Genomic DNA, 15,252 nt, shown 5'->3' with positions numbered 1-15,252 from the left:
TCACACGTTAGTCTTCAACTGGACAATAAAAAAATGACATCGATTTTGTACTCCACAATTGGTGACCAACTGCACAAAATATTGTCAAATTTTGAAGTCACAAATGATGAATTAGGATAAAACCAGTCTCATAAAGCAGAACAAAAATACAAACAAAACCAAATAAAAGTAACTTAAAAAAGAGAACAAAGCACAAACTTAAAAGTTAATACTAGAATAATTAAGGTTAAATTCCATTGATCAGTTTTTGGTGAGATTTTGACCCTCTTCATTTTCATTGTGCAAAAAACGCAACAGATCCAAGAAAGTTGTTAATATTTATAGAAATCTCATGTTAATGCTTTGGGGGTTTTTTTGCGCAGAGGAAAGTGACTTGTGGTGCATGTTTGAAATCTGCAACATATCTCAATCTCTCTTGGGAATACAATGAGTTTTGTGTGCAAATGTTCCCCATAAAATTGTATTAGATGCATAAAATCTGCTATAAAACTCATATACATCTTTGGTGCGTTTCCAGTTTGAGAACTCACTAAATTTATCTGGAATCCACACTTGACTGTATCAATAGAGTTTTGTGAAAACTAAACACTAGGAAGTATCAAAAACAAACCAGCTTAGGGCTTGTGCACACGTTGTATAATTTCATGTAATTTACGCAGCGTTTAGCACTGCAGCGAAAATGCATATGTCCTGCATCCCCAGCACAATCTATGAAGATTGTGCATAATCCGTGCGCAGGATGCTTTTTTGAATGCAGCGATTTGAGTGTCAAAAATTTGACAAAATCACTGCATTGAAAAATGCAGCATGTCAATTATTCCGTGCGCTTTGGATGCAGCTCCCACCCAGTCTATGGGAGAGGCAGCATCCCGAGCGCATGAAATCGGCATTTATTCTGCAGAAAAACTGCATCCCATGACGCAGTGTTTCTGCAGCGATTTGAATCGCACAAGAGCTGTCAAATCACTGCACAATTTTCTGCAGTGACACGACGCAACATGCGCACAAGCCCTTAGTCAAAACCTGTCATATGAAAAAGAGACAAAACATAATAAAAACACGTAAAAAAACGCAGTCACAAATTAAGTAAAAAAAGGTAACTTAATAAATAGGTGTAAAAATGCTGCAGAAAATCTGCAAAATCAAAAACGCAACAGATACCCATTCTAGGAACATAGCACATAGGGTGCTTTACACGCTGCAACATCGCTAGCGATAGCTAACAATGTCGTGCGCAATAGCACCCGCCCCCGTCGTTCGTGCGGCATTTGTTGATCGCTGCCGTAGCGAACATTATCACTACGGCAGTGTCACATACACATACCTTCTCACCGACGTCGCTGTGACCGCCGAACAATCCCTCCTTCAAGGGAGAGGTGCGTTCGGCGTCATAGCGACGTCACTGCGGCGTCACTAAGCGGCCGGCCAATAGCAGAGGAGGGGCGGAGATGAGTGGGTGGAATATCCCGGCCACCTCCTTTCCCATTCCTCATTGCTGGTGGACGCAGGTAAGGAGATGTTCATCGTTCCTGCGGAGTCACAAACAGTGATGTGTGCTGCCGCAGGAACGACGAACAACATCGTACCTGCAGCAGCAACGACATTATGAAAAGGAGCGACGTGTCAACAATCAATGATTTTTGACGCTTTTGCGATCGTTGAGCGTTGCTCCTTGGTGCCACATGCTACGATGTTGCTAACGGCGCCAGATGTGCATCACTAACGGCGTGACCCCGACGATATATTGTTAGCGATGTTGCAGCGTGTAAAGCACCCTTTAGGCTATGTGTGCACACAGCGTTTTTTTGAAGCTGCATTTTTGGCCGCTAAAAACGCACAAAAGTGCAAAAAAACGCACCCGTGGCAAAAACCGCACCGGTAAAATGCATGCATTTTTCTGCATTTTTCCAATGCATTGCATGGGAGAAAAATGCAGAAAAACGCAGGAAAGAATTGACATCCATTTTTTTTTTTAAGCTAAAAAATGCAGCTTAAAAAAAGTTGTGTGCGGACAGCAAAAATGAAAACTCATAGACTTTGCTGGGGAAGCAAAGTCATTCAATTTTAAGCCACAAAATGCACAAAAGCGCACCTGAAAAATGCGCAAAAACGCCATGAAAAACGCACTGTGCGCACATAGCCTTATACTCCAGAAGATGGCGCACAGACAATTAAGAACTGAGACCTCAGTGTTTAGATTCTTGAGCATCAAATCTATCATCGAATAAGGAAGGCATTCCCAAGCTTTCAGTTCCCTGAACCAAACTCAATAGGGGCTGGTGTTTTCATGAAGACATGTAGCTTTGCTTGGTGTTATTCCAGTATTACTCAAATTGTCTCTCCAGTAAAGGAGACAAACTCTAGCACAGCGCCACCTATTGGAAGTAGCGATCCTAAAAGTCACAAGTGGATTTTCAACAATCCTTTGCAATATGACTCAGGATGTATAAGCCAGATCAGAATCCCAATTTGCAGACACGGTGTTTCGGGGTGCTTGCCCCTTGTCAGTGCAAAGTATGGGGGTGTCTGATCTGGCTCATGAGAAAGCTATGTGGGGACCACGGGGGAACACTATTCTCCTTAAGGAGACTTTGCAAGCCAGTCTGGCTGCCAGGTAAGGGGACTTATAGCTGCCACGCCCCTCTAAGAAATATTCAAATTGTCTCTCCAGTAAAGGAGACAAACTCTAGCGCAGCGCCACCTATTGGAAGTAGCGATCCTAAAAGTCACAAGTGGATTTTCAACAATCCTTTGCAATATGACTCAGGATATATAAGCCAGATCAGAATCCCAATTTGCAGACACGGTGTTACGGGGTGCTTGCCCCTCGTCAGTAATTTATGCCAATTGGTGTAAACCTGTGCAAGCTCCTAGCTGCTATAGGTCTTAGTTATCTGTACACGGACAGCCCAGAATGTATCCTATTTACATAGTTACATAGTTACTTAGGTTGAAAAAAGACCTAGGTCCATCTAGTTCAACCTTCCTCCACCAGTTCTACATTTAGTCACTAAAGCGGGCTTTACACGCTACGACATCGCTAATGCGGAGTCGTTGGGGTCACGGAATTCGTGACGCACATCCGGCCGCATTAGGGATGCCGTTGCGTGTGACATCGATTAGCGATTTTGCATCGTTGCAAAACAGTGCAAAATCGCTAATCGGCGACACGGGGGTCCATTCCCAATTATCGTTACTTCAGCAGTAACGAGGTTGTTCCTCGTTCCTGCGGCAGCACACATCGCTGCGTGTGACGCCGCAGGAGCGAGGAAGCTCTCCCTACCTGCCTCCCGGCCGCTATGCGGAAGGCAGGAGGTGGGCGGGATGTTACGTCCCGCTCATCTCCGCCCCTCCGCTGCGATTGGGCGGCGGTTCAGTGACGTTTCAGTGACGTCGCTGTGACGCCGCACGGACCGCCCCCTTAGAAAGGAGGCGGTTCGCCGGTCACAGCGACGTCGCCGGACAGGTAAGTATGTGTGACGGCTCTGGGCGATGTTGTGCGGCACGGGCAGCGATATGCCCGTGTCGCGCAACAGATGGGGGCGGGTACGCACACTAGCGATATCGGGACCGATATCGCAGTGTGTAAAGTAGCCTTTAGTCATTTATAACCAACAATGTTGTGTGTAGTGAGGAAATCATCCAGCCCTTTTTTAAAAGCTGTTATAGTATCTGCCATTACTACCTCTTGTGGTAGTGTATTCCACAGTCTGACCGCTCTAACTGTAAAGAACCCTTTCCTATTTAGGTGTCGGAATCGCTTTTCTTCCACTCGCAGTGAGTGCTCCCTGGTCCTTAGTACTGTCTTTGGAAGAAAAAAGTCATGTGCCAGTCCTTTATATTGACCACACATGTATTTATACATATAAATGAGATCTCCTCTGAGACGTCTTTTTTCTAAGCTAAACATATCTAACTTTTTCAACCTGTCATCATATGGGAGGCCTTCCATTTCTTGTAATAGTCTAGTTGCCCGCCTTTGAACTGACTCTAACTTCTGAATGTCCTTTTTAAAATGTGGAGCCCAAAACTGGATCCCGTATTCCAGATGTGGCCTTACAAGTGATTTATAGAGAGGTAACAATACGTTGGGATCACGGGATCTAATCTCTCTTTTTATACACCCTAAAATCTTGTTTGCTTTAGCAGCTGCTGCTTGACATTGAGTGATGCTACTCAGCTTATTTGTAATGAGAATACCCAAGTCCTTCTCCTGTTCTGTAGTCCCGAGTTTACTTCCATTTAATGTATACACAGCTATAGGATTACTCCGTCCTAGGTGCATTACTTTACATTTATCAACAATAAATCTCATTTGCCAAGTATCTGCCCATTCTGACATCTTATCCAGATCTTTTTGTAATATTGTACTATCCAGGTCAGTTTTTAATATCCTACATAGTTTGGTGTCATCGGCAAAGACTGACACTGTACTATCAATCCCATCCACAAGGTCATTAATAAAGAGAGTAAAAAGAATCGGTCCAAGCACAGATCCCTGCGGCACCCCACTGCTGACTATAGCCCATTTAGAGAATGTACCATTTATGACTACTCTTTGTTTCCTATCTTTTAGCCAATTCCTTACCCAGTTGCATATTGTGTCCCCTAGTCCTTGCTTCTGGAGCTTTAGTATAAGGCTATTATGTGGTACAGTATCAAATGCCTTTGCAAAGTCCAAATAAATCACATCAGCTGCATTACCAATATCCAGGTTTGAACTTACCCCCTCATAGAACCTCAACAGGTTGGTTAGACACGACTTATCTTTCATGAATCCATGCTGTTTGTCAGTTATCATATTATTTTCTGCAATATATTTTTGCATGTCATCCCTTAAAATGCCCTCAAAAACTTTGCATACTACTGATGTCAGGCTTACTGGACGGTAGTTGCCTGGATCTACCCTCTTACCTTTCTTAAATATCGGTACCACATCAGCAATCCTCCAATCCTGAGGCACCAACCCTGTTACAAGTGAGTCTAAAAAGATGAGATACAGCGGTCTGTCGATTACGGAGCTCAATTCCCTCAATATTCGTGGATGAATAGCATCTGGCCCTGGGGATTTGTCAATGTTTAATTTACTCAGACGTACTTCATCTTGTGTTAAATTAATTATATCGGGTGGTGGACTTTGATTTTTCACTTGTTGAATGATCCCTGGTACAGTCAGTTCCTTGGTGAATACAGATGAGAAATGCCTATTTAATATCTCAGTCTTTTGTTTGTCCTCTATAACTAACTTGTTATTATATTTTAAGGGGCCGATACTATCCTTTGTTTTCCTTTTGGCATTAATGTATTTATAAAAGATTTTGGGATTTATTTTAATGTCATTGGCGATTTTTGTTTCAGTAGCTAATTTTGCTTGTTTGATTTCTTTTTTACATTTCCTATTGATATCTTTATACTCCTGCAATGCTATTTCTGTATTCTCAGCCTTTAAGATTTTAAATGCCCTTTGTTTTTGTTTTATTATACTTTGTACAGTCTTATTTATCCATAGTGGTTTCTTTTTATTCCTGGACATTTTATTACCAGAGGGTATACGTTTTTTACAGGACTCTAGTAGTATATCCTTAAACTTACCCCATTTATGTTCGGTATCCCCAGTTACCATGACTTTGTCCCAATCTACACATTTAAGCTCTTCCCTTAATTTGTTGAAATTTGCTTTCCTAAAATTCCAGGTTTTAGCATTCCCCCTTTGAAATGTTCTATTGAATATTATGTTGAAGCTTACCATATTATGATCGCTGGTGCCCAAGTGCTCCCGGACCTGTAGATCTGAAATTGTATCCGGTCTATTTGACAGGACCAGATCTAGCAAATTATCTCCCCTGGTCGGTTCACCTACCATCTGAGAGAGGAAATGGTCTTGAATGGTAGATAAGAACTTACAGCTTTTAGCAGAACCAGAAGATTCTATGTCCCACTGTATGTCTGGATAGTTGAAATCCCCCATAATAAGAACCCGATTATTATTATTAGCTGCCTTTTCAATTTGTTCCAGCATTTCACCCTCTATTTGTTCAGGTATGTTAGGAGGCTTATAGCAAACTCCAATTAGCATTTTTCCATTATTCCCCTCCCCATGTACATTTACCCATACTGACTCTACATTGTTGCTGTTCCCCTCAATGTCATCATACAACACAGGTTTTAGGTTAGATTTAATAAATATACACACCCCACCACCTTTTTGGCCTTTGCTGTCCTTCCTAAATGTACTATAACCCTGTATGTTTGTCACCCAGTCATGGCTTTCATCCAGCCAGGTTTCCGTAATGCCCACCACATCATAATCCATGGTTGACATAAGAGTCTCTAATTAATTCATTTTGTTTGCAAGACTTCTTGCATTTACCAGTAGACATTTAATCCTATTAACACCTTTATTACTCCTAGCCTCCCTATGTTCCTTGTATGTCCCATCCCCCCCTAATCCTTCATTGACCCCTAACATCTCCCTGTCTCTATCTGCTCTATCTATCCCCTTATTTGCTCCACTACCCTCCCTCCCCCCCGATCCTAGTTTAAAAGCTCCTCCATCCGTCTGACCATTTTCTCCCCCAGCACAGCTGCACCTTCCCCATTGAGGTGCAGCCCGTCCCTACCGTAGAGCCTGTAGCCGACTGAGAAGTTGGCCCAGTTCTCCATGAACCCGAACCCTTCCTTCCTGCACCAATTTCTAAGCCACATATTTATCTCCCTAAGCTCCCGCTGTCTTTCTAGTGACGCTCGTGGCACCGGTAGTATTTCTGAAAACACCACCTTGGAGGTCCTGGACTTCAGCTTCTCAGGTCCTGGACTTCAGCTTCTCAAAAGCCTCATTTAGTATGAGGCTTTTAGATTGAAATAAATGTAACAGTTTATTCCAGTGAATTTTATTGACATCGGCGTAAAGATGTTAGTCTTAAGTAAATGTGGCATTATTTTTTTTTTTACACTTCCGGAAAACTAGTGTTTCCTTATGTGGGCGGCACGGGGGCTCAGTGGTTAGCACACAGTCTTGGGTACAAATCCCACCAAGGACAACATCTGCAAAGAGTTTGTATGTTCTCCCCGTGTTTGGAGAATTGCTCTGGTTTCCTCTCACACTCCAGGGACATACAGATAATAAGTTTAGATTGTGATCCCCAATGGGGACAGTCATGATAATCTCTGTCATGTGCTGCAGAATATGATGGCGCTATATAAGCAATGTATAATTATAATATAATACATGTTCTGTATTGCCAGTATAGCAGCAAGGTGATATTGAGAGTGCATCATGTATAACACTGTGTTTTACTGAACCATGTAGTCTCTGTGTTCTTCATATGGAATAACAATACAGAGGGACTTACATATATAACATTAATAAATGATAAAAACAAGGAACATGACTTGACTGACAGGCACAGGCGCGAAGGTCATCCGAGTGAAGGCCTACCGGCTCATTGGCATTCTACTTCGTATATAGGCTCTGATGACCCATTGTAGAGTTTGTTAGTTTTTTTTTAGATTTTTTTTGGCAAAAAATGGAATAGATAGTGAATGGAGAAGTGGCATAAAAGAAAATGCTCTACCTGTCTTCGTCTTAGGATTCAATCAGTTTGAAGTGAAAAAAAGCGTAAAACAAAATAAAGACAAAATACAAAAACAAATATATATATATATATATATATAGTACAGACCAAAGGTTTGGACACACCTCCTCATCTCTAGAACAACTGTTAAGAGGAGACTTTGTGCAGCAGGCCTTCATGGTAAAATAGCTGCTAGGAAACCACTGCTAAGGACAGACAACAAGCAGAAGAGACTTGTTTGGGCTAAAGAACACAAGGAATGGACATTAGAAGAGTGGAAATCTGTGCTTTGATCTGATGAGTCCAAATTTGAGATCTTTGGATCCAACCACCATGTCTTTGTAGAAAAGGTGAACAGATGGACTCTACATGGCTGGTTCCCACCATGAAGCATGGAGGAGGAGGTGTGATGGTGTGGGGGTGCTTTGCTGGTGACACTGTTGGGGATTTATTCAAAATTGAAGGCATACAGAAGCAGCATGCCTACCACAGCATCTTGCAGCGGCGTGCTATTCCATCCGGTTTGTGTTTAGTTGGACCATCATTTATTTTTCAACAGGACAATGACCCCAAACTCATCTCCAGGCTTTGTAAGGGCTATTTGTCTAAGAAGGAGAGTGATGGGGTGCTATGCCAGATGACCTGGTCTCCACAATCACCAGACCTGAACCCAATCGAGATGGTTTGGGGTGAGCTGGACCGCAGAGTGAAGGCAAAAGGGCCAACAAGTGCAAAGCATCTCTGGGAACTCCATCAAAACTGTTGGAAAACCATTTCTGGTGACTACCTCTTGAAGCTCATCAAGAGAATGGCAAGAGTGTGCAAAGCAGTAATCAAAGCAATAGGTGGCTACTTTGAAGAACCTAGAAAATAAGACATATTTTCAGTTGTTTCACACTTTAAGTATTTCATTCCACATGTTTTAATTCATAGTTTTGATGCCTTCAATGTGAATCTACAGTTTTCAGAGTCCTGAAAATAAAGAAAACTCTTTGAATGAGGTGTGTCCAAACTTTTGGTCTGTACTGTATATATATGTAAAAAAAAAAGACAGACAATACATTGACTAGGTAAAACTAGTTGTCACTTACTTAAAGGGCAACTCCTCTTTGTGGTCAGTGGGGAACTGTAAACTATGACTGTCGGATGGTTGTACTGTTTCATTATGGGGAGAAGCTGTTTCCTGTACACTGTCTAACTCATTATCACCTTCAGGTATCAGAGGCTGTTTCTCAATTCTCCAGTGCTCTTCCTAAACAACAGAAGACATGTATAAATTAAATTAAGGAAACCTTTATCATGTTTGCATTGATTAAATTGTCAGGAGGCTCACTACCAATTCTTCAAGAGGAAGGGTCAGTCACTAACAGAGTTTCCTACTTGCATACATCAGTGACATGAATGTGTCCTAGTAGCTAGAGATGGCTAAAGTGATTAAAAAGATGGAGAATGACTTGCACCTTACTCAGAGCATCGTGTGAGCACAACTGCTGAATAATTATTGCTATGTATAATATTCCAGAATCATAAATATCATTGGCCATCCTATTTTACAATATCAGCAAACGTATAAATTGCATACTGATAATATGCTTAAGTGATCTTTCTGCTTTACTAATGCAAATATTGTAAACTTTGAACCATATGTCAAAGCAGTGTACCAGGAATTTTTTACATTTCCTATATAAGCATTTACCTGTCCAAATATCCCAACTGGATTCCCAAAAACATCGCTGACACAAAGGCAGCAATCTGCAGATGCGGAGATGATGAGGAGACAGTGGTCATGTGTGCAGGTCTCAAGGTGTGTGATGCAGTCACTGTGTGGCTGGAATGATGTGACTAATGGTGGCGGTTCCACAGTCTTCTGTTCACTGTAATCCAAACAGTACTCCTGCATTACAAGAAATATGCACACTGAATACACACAAAGTGTCACATACTCTTTTAGGAAATTATATAGAAAGTAGAGAGAACAGAACCAATTCAATGGGAACCAAATTAGTGTCAACATTTATGAGATTTGTTGCACTCGGCGAATTCGAACAGTTTGAAATTGATTTTGCACTAATTGCAAAACAAATGCCTCAAGACAATTTACACAAAGCAGAAGATTTCATCAGCTTGAAAAGGCTCACACAATCCCCAAATAACCTTCATCACATGGTATATCACTACCGATTACATAGGACTATCATAGCCTGTATAAAAGCAGAGGCAGGAAATTCAGCAGCTGCTTTTTAATGAATCTGGATTGTGAGAGACTTCTCATTAGGGTACGCTCACACGAGTGTGAAAATCGGACGACTGCAATGCGAGAAATTCTCGCATTGCACTCTGACCAATGTTAGGCAATGAGGTTGAGCTGTTGATCAGCTTTTCTCACATCCAGATTCTGGATTCTGTCCATTGTGTCTCAAAGTGAATCCGAGTGCATATAATCTACAGGTCCGTGGCATATCCAGCCTAATCCTGGTCCAAACGCCAGTAATTAAAAGCAGGATACAGCAAGAATCCGACCCTAGCATGTATCGTTACAAGGACGTACTTCCTGATGAAAACAACAGGAAGTCGTCAGCATGGGTCCAATGACCGCAATGTATGCTGGTATATGGTAACTACAGACGCTGTCCCGGATCGTGGCCGGAAGTCGTCATAGAAAGGGGACGGGGAGATCTCACGTGTCCGCTGTAGGCGTCGGTAACTAGGGACGCAATAAGTGTATTGTGGTGAGGCAGGAAGTCGTCATAAATCCGGGAGTTAGAACCGCCCTATCATTAGAAGAATGACGCACGGATCGTCCAATAGCGATCCATGTACGGACATATGGGGGTCATAACAGTAAGGGAGTAGGCAAAGAAAAAATCATCATGTGACCATTGTAGATATGTGCTATCCCACGGACCCGCCTCTCCGTCCCCGACTAGTACAAATACTAGGATAGGGCGCGCATCCCTATCAAGGTAGTCCGTGCCACATTGGGTAGCCAAACTGGGCAAAGAAAAGTGCTGCTATTTAGAAAATGGTAATGTAATGATCAGAAAATGCACATTATGAGTACTAGAAATGGAGAGAGAGGAGAGGCGGTCCGTGTACGGGCATGTGGGGATCATATCAATAGGGGAGAAAACAGAAGAAAATGATCATCACATGACCATTATACACACGTCCATCCCACAGACCCACCTCTCTATCCCCAACTGATGCAAATGCATAAATAGAGCGCACATCCCCATCAAAGTTGTCCGTGTCACATTAGAAGACTAAACTAGGCAGAAAGAGATGCTGCTATTAGAAGATGGTAATACAATGATCAAGAATGCTCCTTATGAGTACTAGGAATGAAGGGAAGAGAGAAATAGCCCTCATCTCCCTAAGCTTCGGCACAATGTATAAACCCTCATACCGGTCCTTCGAGTTTTCATACCTGGTGGGAAGGCCCCACATGGCTAGTGGGGACGTGTCACCCCACAGTCATGCACCACCAATCCCAATCAGGGAGACCGAACCCAGAGAGGACCGTGAGACACCACATCGCATCCTTGGTCCCGTCACCACAAGACCACCTGTTCCGAGGGACACGTATCTCCGGAGACAGGATGTACATGTGTACAAGACAAGGGCCAAGGATTGCCATGGGAGAAAATAAAAAATAAAAAATAAGAAAGTTTGTTCCACATCACCAAGTTATTAATAACCAAAAATAAACAAAGTGTCAAAAACACCAAAATTACATGGCAGATGGAACCACATGGCAAGAAGTAAGACAATAAGGACTACTCAGAAAACCACTTGGGGACAAGCGACATAAGCTTAAATAGAACTTAAACAGACAAAAGGGGGCCGCCGGAGTAGACGGATCCAGCTGTGCTCTCCGTGAGGTAACAGTCTAAAACAGTCCAGATAGTGTCAGACCTCTCAGTAATTGTCGCTCCTAAAAACCAGTTAGGTTCTTATTGCGTCCGTGCTTGCATTTAAAAACAGCACGTGTGTGTCTGTCGGTGGCAGCGTACAGGTGCGCGTTTTGCACAAACTATTATATAACGCACAAGTCTAGTGTATAATACACGTCAGTCAGCAGTGTCTGATAGTGTCAGACTTCTCAGTAATTGTCGCTCCTAAAAACCAGTTAGGTTCTTATTGCGTCCGTGCTTGCATTTAAAAACAGCACGTGTGTGTCTGTCGGTGGCAGCGTACAGGTGCGCGTTTTGCACAAACTATTATATAACGCACAAGTCTAGTGTATAATACACGTCAGTCAACAGTGTCTGATAGTGTCAGACTTCTCAGTAATTGTCGCTCCTAAAAACCAGTTAGGTTCTTATTGCGTCCGTGCTTGCATTTAAAAACAGCACGTGTGTGTCTGTCGGTGGCAGCGTACAGGTGCGCGTTTTGCACAAACTATTATATAACGCACAAGTCTAGTGTATAATACACGTCAGTCAGCAGTGTCTGATAGTGTCAGACTTCTCAGTAATTGTCGCTCCTAAAAACCAGTTAGGTTCTTATTGCGTCCGTGCTTGCATTTAAAAACAGCACGTGTGTGTCTGTCGGTGGCAGCGTACAGGTGCGCGTTTTGCACAAACTATTATATAACGCACAAGTCTAGTGTATAATACACGTCAGTCAGCAGTGTCTGATAGTGTCAGACTTCTCAGTAATTGTCGCTCCTAAAAACCAGTTAGGTTCTTATTGCGTCCGTGCTTGCATTTAAAAACAGCACGTGTGTGTCTGTCGGTGGCAGCGTACAGGTGCGCGTTTTTTGCACAAACTATTATATAACGCACAAGTCTAGTGTATAATACACGTCAGTCAGCAGTGTCTGATAGTGTCAGACTTCTCAGTAATTGTCGCTCCTAAAAACCAGTTAGGTTCTTATTGCGTCCGTGCTTGCATTTAAAAACAGCACGTGTGTGTCTGTCGGTGGCAGCGTACAGGTGCGCGTTTTGCACAAACTATTATATAACGCACAAGTCTAGTGTATAATACACGTCAGTCAGCAGTGTCTGATAGTGTCAGACTTCTCAGTAATTGTCGCTCCTAAAAACCAGTTAGGTTCTTATTGCGTCCGTGCTTGCATTTAAAAACAGCACGTGTGTGTCTGTCGGTGGCAGCGTCAGGCTCCATATTGTCCCTGGATAGAGACGTGCATGATGGCCTGTAAACATGAAGTGCCCATTGTAAGGAAGTGGGTCTATTGTAGTATAGCCCTTAGGCAGGGCAGCCAAAAATTTGGAGGCTCCACATTGTCCCTGGATAGAGATGTGCATGAGGGCCTCAAAACATTGTTCCCATTGCAAAGGAGCGGGTCTCCTGTCGTTGTAATGCCCATTCAGAAAGAATGGACGAAAAAATTTACCACTGGGGGTATACCTGAAACAACGGCTTAACTATTGTAACGGTCACCATGATGGCGCATGAGGAGAAGGAGGAGCAGTCCAGCGATTAGCCAAAGTCCAGAAGTGTGTTACCATGGGTGAGTGGAGGTACATGGCAAATTCCCGTTACAAACTTTAAATTCCGCTGTCATTTGCTGTTGGTGTGTGGTGAAGTCTGGCCAAATCCAACCCTTGTTCATCTTGATCAGAGTCAGCCTGTCAGCATTTACAGTTGACAGGCGGGTGCGTTTATCTGTAATGATTCCACCTGCGGCACTAAAAACACGCTCTGACAAAACGCTAGCAGCAGGGAAGGCCAGGACTTCCAAGGCGTAGAGACTAAGAGCCAATTCATGCCACGTGTCCAGCTTGGATACACATTAATTGTAAGGCACAGAGGAATGTCGGAGTACAGTTGTTTGATCTGCAAGGTACTCCTTGAGCATCTGGCCAAACTTAGGATTTCTTGTGGCACTACCCCTCACCTCAGGGGCTGTGGTATGTGAGGGGCTGAGAAAACTGTCCCACATCTTAAAGACTGTTCCCCTACCTCTGGCGGATTGGACTTGTGCCCCTCTCGGCTGTACGCCTTGGTTGTCCACTGATTCCTGACCTATGCCGCTAGCGTTTTGTGAGGGGAATGCTTTGCCTACTTCCGTGACTATGGCCTTCTGGAACTGCTGCATTTTGCCTGACCTCTCCGCCTCGGGAATAAGAGACATAAAGTTCTCCTTTTAGCGTGGGTCTAACAGTGTTACCAACCAGTAATGATTGTCGGCCAAGATGTTCTTAACGCGAGGGTCACGAGACAGGCAGCTTACCATAAAGTCAGCCATGTGTGCCAGACTCTTAACAGCCATCACTTCAGTATCCTGACCAACACGATGACTGAACATGCTGTCCTCCTCCTCCTCCTCCTCATCATCTACCCTGTCCTCTGGCCAGCCACGCTGAACCGAGGATATGACTGCATGTCATATCCTCAATTTGGCCAGAGAGTTGCTCCATGTCTTCATCCTCCTCCTCGTCATAGTCCTCCACTGCACGTTGTGATGAGACGAGGCTGGGCTGTGTGTTATCACCCACACCCACTACTGTTTCTTGCTCAAACTCATCGCGCTCCGCCTGCAATGCATCATGGTTGTTTTTTGAGCAGAGACCATTTTAGAAGGCAGAGAAGCGGTATGGTGACGCTAATAATGTCGTCATCGCCGCTCACCATCTTGGTGGAGTCCTCAAAGTTTTGGCGGATGGTGCATAGGTCGGACATCCATCTCCACTCCTCAGGTGTTATGTGTGGAGTTTGACCCATTTCCCGACGGCTTAGGTGATGCAGGTACTCAACAACTGCCCTCTTCTGCTCACATATCCTGACCAACTTGTGCAGAGTTGAATTCCAACACGTGGGGACATCACACACCAGTCTGTGTGCCGGAAGATGCAAACGGCGTCTTAAGCCGGCAAGGCCGGCTGAAGCAGTAGGTGACTTTCGAAAATGTGCAGACAGGCGGCGAACTTTTACCAGCAGATCAGACAGCTCTGAGTATGACTTTAGAAACCGCTGAACCACGAGGTTGAGCACATGGGCCACGCATGGAACATGTGTCAGCTGGCCTCGCCTCAAAGCCGCCACCAGGTTCCGGCCATTGTCACACACGACCTTTCCTGGCTTTAGGTTCAGAGTTGTGAGCCAGTGATCTGCCTTCTGTTTCAGAGCTGTCCACACCTCTTCTGCATTGTGGGGTTTGTTGTCACCTATGCAGATTAGCTTCAGCACTGCCTGTTGCCGCTTCGCCGAGGCAGTGCTGCAGTGCTTCTGTGTCGCCCTGGACAAGCCAGGGGCCACAAAGCACAACACTTAAACACCCCACACTCCCTGCAGGCATATCATAGTCAAAACACAAAATCCTTGTTGCCTTCCCCAGGGGCTGTTGTCCACACCAGGGTGTGGAGCCAGGCGGTTGGTCTCCACCCACCGAGGAGGAGGGAAAACACAGGCAGTGAGAGTTAAGCTAAGGAAGTGGAAGGAGGAAAGTAGTAGAGAGGAGAAAAGTGACAGCAAAGAGCCTGAAGTTGGTCCGGGTGTGTGGCCCGGACAGGACAGCAAGGTTGGCAGGATGTGGTGACCGTCTGCAGTGGAGGCCGATTGGAGTCTGCCGTAAGGACCGTGGACGGGTGGTGACCCGGCCGTACCGGACCGGTATATAAAGAGAAGCCAGCACCATTGGCAGAGGACTTTCGGATCCCGGCAAGGCTTGGTGTCGCCGTGAATTTGCCAAATCCGTTAGTGAAGGGGACCT

At 44.1% G+C, this 15,252-nt stretch overlaps 1 protein-coding gene across 1 annotated transcript in view; it reads right to left on the bottom strand.

Annotated features, from left to right (window-relative positions):
• The window catches only part of WDR49 (WD repeat domain 49), a 306,857-nt gene that overhangs the window by 10,623 nt on the left and 280,982 nt on the right, over window positions 1–15,252 (bottom strand). Inside the window, exons 14-15 of the mRNA XM_075338561.1 lie at window positions 9,271–9,468; window positions 8,666–8,826 (exon numbers count right to left, since the gene is read on the bottom strand). Coding sequence (XP_075194676.1) covers window positions 8,666–8,826; window positions 9,271–9,468 — 359 coding nt within the window. The remainder of the gene's footprint in view (window positions 1–8,665; window positions 8,827–9,270; window positions 9,469–15,252) is intronic.

Source organism: Anomaloglossus baeobatrachus, chromosome 3 (genome assembly GCF_048569485.1).
Source record: "Anomaloglossus baeobatrachus isolate aAnoBae1 chromosome 3, aAnoBae1.hap1, whole genome shotgun sequence".
Lineage (NCBI taxonomy): Eukaryota > Metazoa > Chordata > Amphibia > Anura > Aromobatidae > Anomaloglossus > Anomaloglossus baeobatrachus.
The sequence above is the reverse complement of the archived record's forward strand: the minus strand, read 5'-3'. Positions and strand labels throughout refer to the sequence as shown.